The sequence below is a fragment of the Rissa tridactyla genome, chromosome Z (genome assembly GCF_028500815.1).
Source record: "Rissa tridactyla isolate bRisTri1 chromosome Z, bRisTri1.patW.cur.20221130, whole genome shotgun sequence".
Lineage (NCBI taxonomy): Eukaryota > Metazoa > Chordata > Aves > Charadriiformes > Laridae > Rissa > Rissa tridactyla.
In genome coordinates, this window is record NC_071497.1 from 63,513,165 (window position 1) to 63,526,790 (window position 13,626).

Here is a 13,626-nt window from a genome sequence, read left to right on the forward strand (position 1 = left end):
TTACAAAGGATAAAGAGAAAAATAAAGTTAATGTTTCTGGTAAACAAATTAATAGAAGCATAATTGAATATTTTATACAGTAATAAGGAACAAAGGCAGCCTGTGGTAAATCACTATTACATTAATATAGTTAGAAACCCTTTAATGACTCTGAAGTGTCTAGTTCACATTTAATGTCACCTGTAAGAACAGCCCTTTAATAAACATCATTACGAACTGGTGGGTTGTAAGTACACCCTCCCTTTGCTCTCCATCTCACCACAGCAATTCTCCATCACTGTTCAAGGTTTCACAAACTTGCTTTGGTTACCTAGCTCCATGCGTATGGTTTCCTTTTTGATTAAGAAGGCAATGCAAAGGCCAAACAAAATCAAGATGTCTTTCATAACCCTTTCTGCATCATTTACTTTGTGTGTGTTTAAATACATATTACAGGCAACAACCTTAAAAACTGGCCATTTCAGTTTCATTTTTAAAATCTGTAAGGTTAAAATGGAGTACTTTTTATAAAGATAGAAGTATCACCATTCGCACAAAATTGGGGACTTCCATGGCAGAGAAAAACCTCTGGGCACATTTCCACAGTACGGTTGAAAAAATTATGTATGCAAGAAAACTCAACTAAACCATGAATCACATGTGGCAAATGAATATTCAATGACTACATTAAGAACAAATCCCCCAAAATATCACAAATTTGTAGTTACAGTCTTCCTAAAAAAAAAAAAAAAAAACACAACACCGTAAGCTTTTATTGCATTTTCTACTGGTAGACGTACACTCCAGAACTAAACACTTTTTCTTCTTTCCTGATTCCAGATCTATTGAGCAGACAGTTGTTTCACCTGACCTTTATTCTGTCCAACCAGCACCACCTTCCATCTACCCATTCACCTATACAATGTGCACATAGCAAAGCCAACATTTCATATCCCCATCCGTATCTACATAAGTGGTTTCAGCATAACACATTAATATCTGGTGAATAAAAATAAAGGCAATAAACAGCTACAGGACAGACAGCCCTGCCATCTGTCCATTGGCTACAACCAAGGCTTCGCAAAGCCTTGCACAAAGTTTAGTATATGTGTATGTATTATCCAAAAATAAACCTACCATCTGTACAAAAAAACAACACAGGTTTGTTCTTGGAGGAGTGATCCTTAGATAGTTATAATGCTTAAAAACAAGTTTATTCACCATATGCATTTCCAAAATGACTTCCTGTATGTTCTATACAGTGGTTTTTTTCCCCTTTAACCACAAGTTCAGTATTTCCTGTACAAATTTTGATCATAATTCTTTTCAAGTTCCTTTCATGTATAAAAATAGGCAAAATATTCAGTTTCCCGTAAGTCCTTCAATGAATCCTGCTGGCTTTTTCCCCCAATCCACAGTATGTATTTATGAAGAAACTTCTCGAACGATGACGAGTTCCACTGCGTTCTGAAAAGTCTTTAGCAAAGATACTGCTTGTCCATGATCAATATTGATGAAGCTGTAGCCATTAGCCTAAAAAGAAATATTTAAATTGAAAATGACAGTCTTATATGCCATGTTAGTGGACCACGTCTCATATTTCTTGTTAGTTTATTTAAGCTTTAATGTTTAAAATAACCAAGTTCTATATGAATGCAGACAATAAACCACTGCAGATTTGCTGATTACATTGCTGATGTGAGTTGAACATGTACCTGTACGCTACAAGAAACCGAACTGATGTGTTAGTCCTGGAAGAATTTTGCCCCAAAGGTATTGCAAATAAACAGAAGAGAAAACTGAACTTTAAACCACTAACATCAGACATCTAATTCATCAGCCTAAATATAGCCATGCCAAAAAAAGCAAACGTGATATAAATGATACATCCCTGTTTAAATATTAGAATATTAGAAATGGCATTTGTGATAAACTGAAGGCTTTAACAAAAAACATTAATGGCACTGTGTGCCATTTTAGGGTGTGAGACCTCCTGAGGTCAACCCCAGCTTGAATTTTCCTATGGCTCTAAACAACACTGTCAGTCTTGGGATAGGCTTAGCAAACATAGGCAGGCCTAAGTGGACTACAAAAGACGGGGAAAACATGGCTATGGGTCCAACTTCTCAGGGTGCACTACTGCAAATTCACATCCAGTCTGGGTGGTAAAATCTTGCAGAATGACACACTCATTCAGTTTAAACTGTTACTGCTTCCAGCTGCGCAGCCCACCTTTCTCCCTGAGCTACTGCCCCTTATGTGGCGACAGAGAGAACCGGTTGTGCGGTTTGCGCCTTGGCTGTGCCATTTTGGGGCTGCGGTTCCTCATCCCATCACTGAACGCCACTTGCTGTTGCTACCAGCTGAATCCTTTGTTGTAAAGGCAGTGGGTTTTAAATCTGGTCTAGGGTTGCAGGGAAAGATTTACTTATAGACTGTTCAGAGAGCAAAAGCAGTAATAACCCTTCCAAATCATCACAGAATGTCCTAGCCCTAACCTAATAGGCAACAGTATCTTAAGACTTAAATGCAATTATCTAGTCACTGGTCATGTAAAATATTTTTATTAGATATACTTATTAGACACACTTTATAATATGCATGCCTAATGCATGTTTTACAGAGAACATTGCAAAATCAAGCATAGCACAGTCATTTTGGGAGAGATGATATTCAGTCAAAAACTGCAGAAGTTGTGTAAGTGGCAACAAGACAGAGTTGGACTGTCGTTACATCATCACTGGGATTATCATGGGTATAAAGAATGTGCTGTTACACAAAAAACCATTCTTAGTTATGAGAAATGAAACAGCCTGTAATTGTCTAGGCATGCAAATACAACTTCTCCTTCTGCTCTTTTTCAAACTATGAATTCCTCATCAAACAAAAAGCAAAACCCAACCAGTGCCAACGTGACAAAAGGAAACTTCATTATAAGTGTCATGCAGACAAATGAAACTCTGTAAAGATAGGAATAAACCATTAAAACAAAGGTCACCTGTCACACATGTTCCACTCTATAAATAAGTTACAAATATGCTACCAGTATTTTCAACTGTTTAACATGCTTCTTGTTCCCGTATGTTGGAGGGTTACCCCTACCCCTTAAAGTCATCTACATCAGTAAGAGAACTAGGACCCTTCTCGCTCCAATGAGGAAGGACAAGTACAGAATTATCTACCATACTCAAAACCAAGCCATCTTTCAGTTGGAACAACTTGATCTCAGTTTAGTTTTCTTGTCTGCTTTTTGCCTTCATCTTTCATTTGAAGGATGAGGCTGTGTTTTCAGTTTGCCTTTGTTTTATAGAACTGTTCACATGATGTTGTGGAGTAATTGAGATACTAGTGGGTTTTTTGTCATTTGTTTGGTGAGGGGTTTTTTTGGGTTTTGCCTTTTTTTTTTTTTTTTTTTTTTTTTTTTTAGAAAATTGAAATGCAGCAGAGTTGACTGAACATTCTCCAATCAGTAATGTGGTGAATAATTAGTAACTTTTAACAAGCTCTGCACCTTTAAGGGTGGCTACAGCGCTGTTCAAACACCCTGTTAGCCCACTTCCCTAAGAAAGCAAGGCTTATATAATCCCGTTGTTCATTTCCCTGACCCCTCCCCAAATAGTTTATGAGCTCATTAGACAACTTCAAACAAATCTGACACAGAAAAGGCGTGAAAGGTACTGACTTCCTACAAGAAAGAACTGCAGGGCTGCAGCCCAGAAGCAAGCTACATGGCTTGCCTGCAGCAGACAGGTCAGGCAGGAGGTAGCAGAGAGCCAAGAGGCAGTTTCTGCCGGCCCCTGGGCACGTCCAGCCTCTCACGCGGGGGAGAGGCAGCAAAGACTGCAGGATGGAGGTGCAAGGTGCAGCTGTGTTCAGACAGCACGATATTCAGCATACTGCATGTGAACGACCACAAGTTTAAATAACTGAATGATAGTAAAGCTTAGTGAAACGCTCACATTCCATCTTGAATGACAACAGTAGTCCTGTTTTTTTTGTCTGTGAAAGTGTGAAAAATGTTCAGAGTTTGGAAAAAAGATCCAACTGATTCATGCTCTAGCCTGTATCACTTATCCTAAAGTTAGGTAGAAGAATATTAAAAGCATCATCCCAGAACATAAGAATGTTTCTGGAAAAGATACTGGTAATCTATCTAAAAATTAAACACTTTGCTGTTAGAAAAGGCATAAACTGAAAACAAAATGGTATAAGACAGATGCTAGTCAATTAGATGACCACAGTACCTGAATTATTTTATCTCCTGGCTGCAACAACTTAGATGCTGGTCCTTCTGGTTGCACTCTGGTTACAAATATGCCCTTGAAAAAGAGAGGTGGAAAACATTTTTGACAACTTATTTCACAAATAGTAGGATAGCATGAAACAGATTTAATTCAAAAGATTTTTTCAATTTTCCATCCTAAGTGGAAGAGAATGCCATATTATTCTACAGGTCTACTGGCTTTTGTGACTGCCTTCCTTTTCTGATGTTAAATCCAGGAGAATTGCCTTTAAAGGAGTACTGAAAGGCAAATTCTGATTTGCCTTTGTTTAATTTGGCAGATGCATATGTCAAGATGAATTATCAACCACCAGAAATAAGTCTGTAGGCTAAATCATGTTCTCTTTTAAGAGGCTTCCTAATTGTAAGCTCCATAATTCACTATCTCAAACATGCTGACTGTTATCTGGAACTGTGCAAGAACCACTCAGCTGGAATAATCCTCTGTGCTGTCACTTGACCACCGTGGTCAGCTACCACCTCCCTTTTCCATATTATTTGTCCCCAGTTTTCTCCCCTGCAGTACTGGAGTTTAGTGGTTTGGAGAATATATATACTTTCCCCCTTTCCATTGCTCAACACTAGAAACATTATTAATCATAATGATTTTCAGATGCATTAGTATAAGATACTCACATCATCCTCAGGTCTGAATGGATTCCCTCTACCACCAACTCCTCCAGATATACTAAACCCAAGTTCTGGATCCTTGTCAATTCTGACTCGAATCTAAGAAGTTACAACCAAAGTTAGATGGCTGAAAATCTGCATTCAAAGCTACTGTAATTAAATTATTACTAAGAAATACATGTGAACAAAAGCTTTAAAAAGAAAAAAAAAATCTCAAAAAAGCATTATCATAGTTCAAGAGAGTATGTCTCATAATATTAATTCAGAACAAGATTCCAATAGAATATTATAATGTATCATTGTACACAGGTTTTACTCCAGAATCACTATTATTATAATCACAGCTGATGTAGGCTTTAAATTCAGATATATTTTGGTATTATGTAAATGAATTTAATGCCCCCAGCAAACATACATGTTCCTATGAAAGAACCCATTCCCTTTATTTCTTTGCTATCCCTAGCTGAATTTTAAAAATCAAATCTTGTTCCTACTTGCACTCTTAAGCTCTACGTAGCCAACACTGTCTCCCCTTTGTCTTGCCAGAATAGTTGTCTAGAAAACTTATTGTACACAAGTGTATATTCTCATTTGAACACAGAATGAAAAGGTAGTCCTCAGTAATTTCTCAAAAAAACAAAAAAACCCATCCTGTGTCCCAAGAGCTGAAAGCAACTTGCCACAATGAAGGAGCGATTAAATTGTATAACAATTTCTTATCCACATCTGTCTATCATAAATAAAACCGATAATTACAAGGCATGCATGAGGTGCTCACACTTTTTTTTATCCTGGCTTTTGATACGTATGCACACTTCTACATTTGCAGGTTTTTGAACCATTCTGGATAGCAATGAATAGATGCAAAGTACTCTAAATTGTCTACTACTTTGTATTTTTTCAGTTACTAGATAAATAATGAGTCGGTGATGGATAAATGCAGTCAAGAAATAAACTTCTAGCTCAGTAAAAACATGCTAGTTTAAGCTTCTGGTACATTCTGTTAGAAATCCACCATATTTCTCTCTCAAAATGTTTACATAAAAAGTAAAAAAAGCTCAAAACTAGAAGGAATGTGTGATTTCAGTAGCAGAATTGCACTGAGGTAACACCATCTTCTGCTTGAGATAAATTCCTATATGATTTCTGTCACCATCTACAGAGAAATGGTAATAAACAATCTAACAATTCACTGCCACTGACAGACAGATGTCATATAAATTTAGAATTTATTCTCACCTCTTGCTTTGCCAACTCATGGCTTTGTCTGGAAGAACACTGGGACTGGGTATAGGGAGGTTGGTGGGCAACTTTCAACATCAGATAATCAATTAATTGCTCTCTAGATGGATGTCTTGCTACTGATGATTGAGGAGGGAGATGATGGACTTGGCTGTAGTTTGCCTGAGGTCTTTGAGGCTGGGACATTTGTCCATTTGTCAAAGGCAACTGAATAAAACATGAATACTCAATGTCACACATTTTATAAGCAGCAATCCCTCCTTTATTATTTCAATATTTCTCATACTTGACTGCTTTTAATTTTAGGAGCATTGCTAAAACTACTCTTCTGGATCATGTACAATTTTACTCCATTTTTTTTATAGTCATCAGGTCTGACCTACTGAGAACAATCTCAAAAACTGATGCTAATCTACTAGAACAGGTTAGACAGTCTTTGCTTTTAGCACTTGTTTCACTGAGTTATCTCAACCATTATTTTCTAGCAGTGCAACTGACGGTATTGACACTTCTGGTCAATACCATTATAGTTTCCACTTTTATTGCATAAAATTCTGTAACAGTTCCCAGTAGAAGATACACAAAATAAAAATCCCACAGAGCCAGCAGACAGAAATTATGTGCTCCTTGAGCATCTTTTGGTAACCACTCCACAACAAAACCTTCTGAGCAAATTCACATACAAGCTCAAGATTTCCATATCCAAATTGTAATCAGATTCCCAACAAATCTTATTCTTTTGTTAACACATCTGTCACTGATTTGATAGGTATAATGAAGACAAATAGCAGTAAGGTACACAACTGCCAAGACATGCAGTGTCTTGACATGTCAAACCATGTCACTAGGGATGATGCTGGAGATGACAACCTTTCTTACTGAAACCTCAGAGTTACTGTTCAGGTCTGCAGCTCGGTGTTGAGATGGGCAGCCTTCTTCCTCCTCACTGATATGCCACTCTAAGTAGTCACTGTTATGATTCCCACATTCCAAAAATGCTATGGGCTAGAGTTACAGAATGTTTTCTGTCTGCCACCATTATCCCAATAGTTATAGGATACAAGGATATTAAAATACTCTCTCAATATTGTAAATAATTGAAGTGTGCAAATTTCAACCTTTAATCATGCTATGCGAATGGACACATAATAGAATCTATTCTGTTAAGATGAGTTTATGTCAAAGTGATTCTGAGAAATGGTACTGTGTATATATATACTTTTTTTAGCTTATTTACAAATCAGATGCATTCAATTTACATGATTTTCTACTGCCTTTTCTGAAAACCTGAAGTATGAGAAGAAAACTTTTTTTGTTGTGCTGCCAGAGGTAGTTTACAAAGATAGCATGTATCAATAGCTATGCAAATTCCCAATATCCAATGTTGATAGAAATGCAACTGAAATTACTGAAGTTATAAAAAGAAAATCAATTGCTACATCATAATAATTTACAAGTATCCATTTAGTTATATTGTAGTAAATCCTGCCTTACTAAGGCAGTTTAGATGGTCCTTAGAGATGAATACAGAATGTCTCCTAAAAATACTAGTTTATCTTCACAATAGACTTAAAATTTGTTCTTTAAAAGATTTCATCTACTTCAGATTGCTTTCCTGAAATCATCTGTCATTCCAATTTCCACTTGCAATTATGTCAAGGCTCCTGCTGACGAAAAATGAGAACTATCCCCCTTTATATAGTTAACTATGTTGTCTTCCAAAAAGAGGAAGCTATTCAATTTATGCCACCTTCAATACCTGGGTATTACATTTTAAAGAAACCTCAGTTTCAACTGCTATCCCAATATACATTTCTACTACTAATTAAAAGAAAAAATCCTTACAAATAATAATAAATGTATCCTATACATGGTGTCATGTAGATAATTACCTGCACAGCTATTTTCTTCATGCTGTCCGGAGGAACATCTTTGAGACTAAGTGTGGCAGATGAGTAATTCTGCTGTCCTGAAACAAATACCTCATCCTGGCATTGGTCTCCTGGAGTAGAAGCCTGGGGATGCTTTAAACAGAATGGAACAGTAAAGATGATCGGTTTTACATAATTCAAAATAAAAAAATTCTCATATGAAGCCCAGAACAAAACATTTTAAGGACTTTATTGTTCCTTATATTCTTTAACTAGTACATTGTTTATGTGGAAAATCGTATTAGCCAAGACACCACACCTGTACTAGTAACTAGTAACTGCAGAGGTGTCTTTGATCACTAACAAATTGATAAGAAAAGTCAACAAATGATAAGGACTGTCTATTCAAGGATTTATATGTTTAAAGGAGGTCTTCTGTTGACTTTATCTTGCTCACTATGGAAATCACATCATCACTCAGGATGCTCAGAGTTAAAGAGTCATTTCCTCACATTTTCTTACAAATATTAATTTTCTTGAATGCCTACATTATCTTAACAGTACAGTTTACATCATCAGAATTTTTTTCAGGGAGGAAAAAGCATAATAAGATTTTGTTCAAACCTTTATCAACCTAGGTAAAATTCAGAATGGTAATTTTTTTTTTCACATATGTACAATGAAACCACACAGTTTTACTTATGTTCAACCATCTACAAAAGCCAATAAGAAAACCCAACTTCGTGACATTAAATTTAAAAGCCTTGCAATAAGTTTAAGGCATATGAAGGCAAAGTATTTGATTTAATGCCTATAAAAAAACTCCAGTACATATATTCTTTTTACAGAAAGCATTGTCCATATGTAAAAGGATAACTCTATCAGTTTAAGCAAACCTTTCATAGTTTATTCTTTCCCCCTCTATATATTGCAATAGCCTCCTGTAGGTACTCACTCGAACAATGTGCACACCAGAACCTCTTCCGTCTGCAACACTCAAGGCAACACTACCCTGGCTGCCATGCAGATCCCTAGAGCTGCCATAGTGAAAGCTGCTAACTGCAGCATAATTGGAATTAAAGGACCTAGACAGCATGCTCTGAATAAAGAGGGGACAGATTTAACACAGAGATTAGTGCAGCATGCATAAACCACAGGACATGTTATACATAGACTAATACAAACATATTCCATTGTCATGCAAGATAAAAACCATGCAAGAACAGTACCATCGTGATGTATAAAACACAACTCAGTGACCCTCATTTACCTTTATTTACTGTAAATCAGCATGCACTCAGCAGTTAACATGCAGAATTACAGGTAAATAAAGTCATTCAAATGTTCACGTGTCTGGAAAAACAACAGAGGTGCACAGCTTATGAAAATTTCTAGGTTTTCATTAAATTTGCAGCATATCAAATATGTTGTAGGAAGAGAAGGTGGTAGTCAAGATAAACAGCTATAGAAAACCATCTAATTACCAGCTATTATTTTGTTTCATTCTGCACCCCCCCCCCTCCATTACTGATACAGTACAAAAAAATTTACACAGATTTGTCTGTTTGACTGGGTTTTCTTACTATTGCAATACTGTCAACTTCTGCAATGCATTCCAATAACAAAAACATGAACCAGCCTCTTTTAAAGAAAAAGAGGCTCCAAAGAAACCCTGAAGTCCACCCCTGTGCCACTGTGGGCAATCAAACAGGTAACATGAGCTCACCGACGGAAGTGAGAGTGGTTTGGTTTTGAGCTTTGTTACCTTGCAAACCTGACCTCTGCAGTATTGTCAAGGGTAAGAGAAAGCAAGCAGTAGACATTAATGTCTTGCCACCATGGACTTTTGTAGTTGTAAGAACAAAACAAAATAAAAAGGTTGCACAAAAGAAGAAAAAGAAAATCCCCCATGTGCCACCTGACAAATAAAACAAACCTATCTCGGAAAGGTGACAGAGACCCATGAAAAAATATGATCATAGTAAAAGATATACCACAAAGCATAAAAACCCACCAAATTCAACGTTTTTGGTTTTTTATAAAGTTTCTAATTTTTCCAAATAATTAAAAAAAAAAAGAAAATACAAAAGTTCAAAATACCTATTATTTGATTAAGATACTGCAACAACTCTTACATGAATAAATGCATTTTGGTGTTTGTGTGTTGACTGTATGTACTATGTAATCCGACTTCGAAAATAGTCACTAGTCTTCAGGCTGACATTTACTCTTTTATACTACCTTTATCTTGTGAAACTAAAACTAGTTTAATAATCACAGCCATATGCCTCTGCATATTCATACTCCCCAGATGGTCTGGTAGCACAGTCATTGGAAACTCCCTTGGAAAACAGTATTTACTGACAATACTTGGCTTTTCTTGGCCAAGACTCTTGGACGACCTCTCACTCAATGGCAAAGTGAGCTTTCTTCGTGCTTCTTTTCTACACCTTCCCTGTTCTCTAGTCAAGAGATTTTTAAAGCTTCCAGACAAGTCTCCAGAGGCTTTCCCTTCTGGGGAGGGAAACACTGTACTTGGCACTCAGGTCTCTCTTTACTAAACATTCAATCTGAGCTTACTGCTCCTCTTAAGTTTCAGGCCAAACACCCAGATGAAACTGACAAAGCCAGTTCTCCTTAGCTCCTTAGTGCCTCAAAGCATCTTCTTACAACTCTTCTCAAAATAGTCTCTATAATTAGCCAGGTGGCCTTCTTCCCCAACTTGTACAGGCAAGTCCCTGAAGTGTCCTTACAGGAAGCTCCTCTCAGAGGCTCCTATATCTCTCCATCTTCTGTAAGTGGCAAAAAGACAGATAAAAATAGAAGGAATGCATGGTGAGACTAAAAAGTTATCTTCTGAAAGCATCCCTACCAGACCATCTTACCATAAAGATCCCTAGGATCCACTAGATTCACTCTTCTCTTAGAAGGACCCAAACAGATGGTCAATTAATAGTGACAATCTAAATTCAGATTTATATTTACAATCTAAGATAGACCTGCAATAGGAAGTAGAACTTCCCTCAAAGTTGTAGACACATGAACTTGTCCGTTCAGGAATTAAGATTTCAGTTAGCTCAGTTTAGTGAGCTTCAAGGTGATTACATAGCCTGAGAGTAGTTTTACTCAAGGGTTTATAAAATCTCCTTTCTTGGTAAAGATTTTTTCTGAAGTACAAAAAATGATTGTGCAATTGATTTAGGGCAGCCACAAGAAGTACTGCAAACACCATTTTTCTTTCTCTACATTGGGCACAGTGTCTCAGCACTAAATTAGAAGGAACTCTCCACAAGTACAAACTGTAGAGAACAAATACTATTTACAATTACATGGAGTTGTAAGAAAGTTTTAGTTTAACACAAGATGAGATTCCCAGTAAAAAAATCTAGGAAGTATTTTTCCTCTACCTATTTTTAGCTGGGAAGAGAAAAAGTACGGCATATGGAGTGTGAACAGAATTCTTCTTAATTTCTCTTCTCAATATGAGCACAATGAAAGTCGTACATTTCCTAGCGAGACTCCTGAACACTGCTGCACCAGAGAAGACACTTTTGGAAATCTGATGCAGATGCCATTAAACCCCCTGATTTTTATTTCAATTTATTAAAAATCAAATACAGAATAAGTGTATTCTAAACTTCAGATTAAATTTGAATGTTAATTCCAAATACCAACTCTATTCTCCATCTGATTTGCTACAGTGTCTTAGGGCATATTGGTCTGCAAAATGATAATTCAAATATTTGAGGCTTGAGAAATCTTATTTCAGTTACTCTAAACTGATATACACTAACCAATACACATGCAAAGTTCCACTATATTTTTGTGAAAAAAATCATTTTTTCAACAGTGAAGAACACATATTAAAAGCTACAATACAACAAGGAGAAAATGCCTATGGAAAAATAAAAATTTAGCATGTAAATCAGGATTTGTAGTCAAAAAATCAGCCTCTAATAGAATCATTTTAGATGCAGGCAGCTAGTAGCATAGTTTGGGGGTTTACTTACATTCTTTTTGAATGCTAAGAGTCAGAACATATCCTCCGTTTTGCAGCTTACAAGAGAATTAACATTTTCAGATTTCAAAAGGTGTCTTTTGGGAATTGAAGTGTCTTAATGCATTTACTTAGGTGCAAGACAATAACTACTAGAATTTACCTAGGAAAATTTCTGTTGGATAACAGCGTTGTAATTTTAAGACTGGCAAGAGTCTGTCATGACAGTCTATGAAATTTTGGTATAAAACAGGAATTAATAAAATTTGAGTACCTTCAGGGAACATGAGTCTGCATTCCATGTATCTCGGAACAGCCTTAACTGGTAACTTAACTGCTAACCCGAAGTATTAACCTATTTATTTATTTATCAGTACCTAGAATCAATTGCCAGCTAAATGTGGATGTAAGTTATCCTTTAAGGCTATATTAAATGCCTAGAAATCTCTTCACTTTTCATTCCCACCTTGGCTATCTAAGATTCTTTAGAAAAAGTTTGCTTAAGGCATTCTGGAACACTTGAAAGGCTTAAAATTAATGTTTTAAGCCTTTTGGAATAAAAGCACACAAGCCGGGGGGGGGGGGGAAGCTTTGTTCAAAATCTGATCGAATTCTAGCAAGATACCATTTTATACCAAAGAAGAATGTAAATATTATGAAACTATTCTTCAGCCAAAAGGGGTAAAAAAAAAAAAAAAGCATGAATTTAGGTCTCTGACCCTGCAAAAAAAAAAAAAAGCGCCTCTTCAATAAGTGACAGCATTCCTGTTGAAGAGTTACATACGGAAAATTACATATAATTTAAATTCTACTGTCATAAAATGTTTGCAAGGTCAGTACTGTTATTTACACTCCAAATGAACACAATTTTTAATCCTTTTGAAGTGTGATGGGTTGACTTCTGAACTCCACAAAATACCACTATAACACATTGATGGCTCAGTAGTGCATTCAAAATGGAGAAAAAAATTAAAACTAAAATAAAAATTTTAAACTAACAACTAGTGAATAGATAGCATTTGTGTAATTTATCAGTGTCAAAATATTTTTCAGGCTATGATCTTATAAACACTTAAGCACTTAACTTTCTGTGTGCACAGACCCATTGAAGTTACTTTCCTTGACACACTGAAGCAACCTTAACTTGGAGAAAATCTGAGGCCATATCAATTGTAATATTTTTACATGTTAGGTATATAGTGTAAAAAAATCAATTCAAGAAAAACTTTCAAACTTTGATTAAAACGGCAATTCTATATCAATACTGAAACATTTGGACTTTTTTCTTCTAATAAGGCACTGTACACTGGCAACTTTGAGAATAAAACCACCTATTCTGATTTCTGAATTGGGAAGTAGGAATCAAACTTTATGACCTCTTCTCCGAAAGCTCTACTGTTTTAAAAGTAGATAAAAAATAGAGGACTTAATTCCAGATTAAAACAGAATTGAAAGTAAACACACATCTGATGAACTCCGAAGAGATCCACAACAAAAAAAGAAAATATACATATATGTAAGGAAAGGACAGAGCCAGGCCCCGTAACTGTTTCTGCCTACTCAGCACATTGAAATATAATAGATATGTGCAGATAACTGCTGCAGATATTTATTATTGCAATTTA

The 13,626-nt window shown here is 36.0% G+C and overlaps 1 protein-coding gene across 14 annotated transcripts in view; it reads right to left on the reverse strand.

The window, feature by feature from the left end:
- Positions 1–734: 734 nt before the first annotated feature.
- The window catches only part of ERBIN (erbb2 interacting protein), a 120,912-nt gene continuing 108,020 nt past the window's right edge, over positions 735–13,626 (reverse strand). For 10 of the 14 annotated variants that reach the window (XM_054185234.1, XM_054185229.1, XM_054185233.1 and 7 more), the window contains 6 exons: positions 8,960–9,103; positions 8,026–8,157; positions 6,131–6,340; positions 4,898–4,990; positions 4,224–4,298; positions 735–1,512 (listed from right to left, as the gene is read on the reverse strand). In XM_054185234.1, the coding sequence (XP_054041209.1) occupies positions 1,405–1,512; positions 4,224–4,298; positions 4,898–4,990; positions 6,131–6,340; positions 8,026–8,157; positions 8,960–9,103 (762 nt within the window). In that variant the 3' untranslated portion in view covers positions 735–1,404. The other 4 variants (XM_054185236.1, XM_054185238.1, XM_054185239.1 and 1 more) reach the window with 3 other exon arrangements.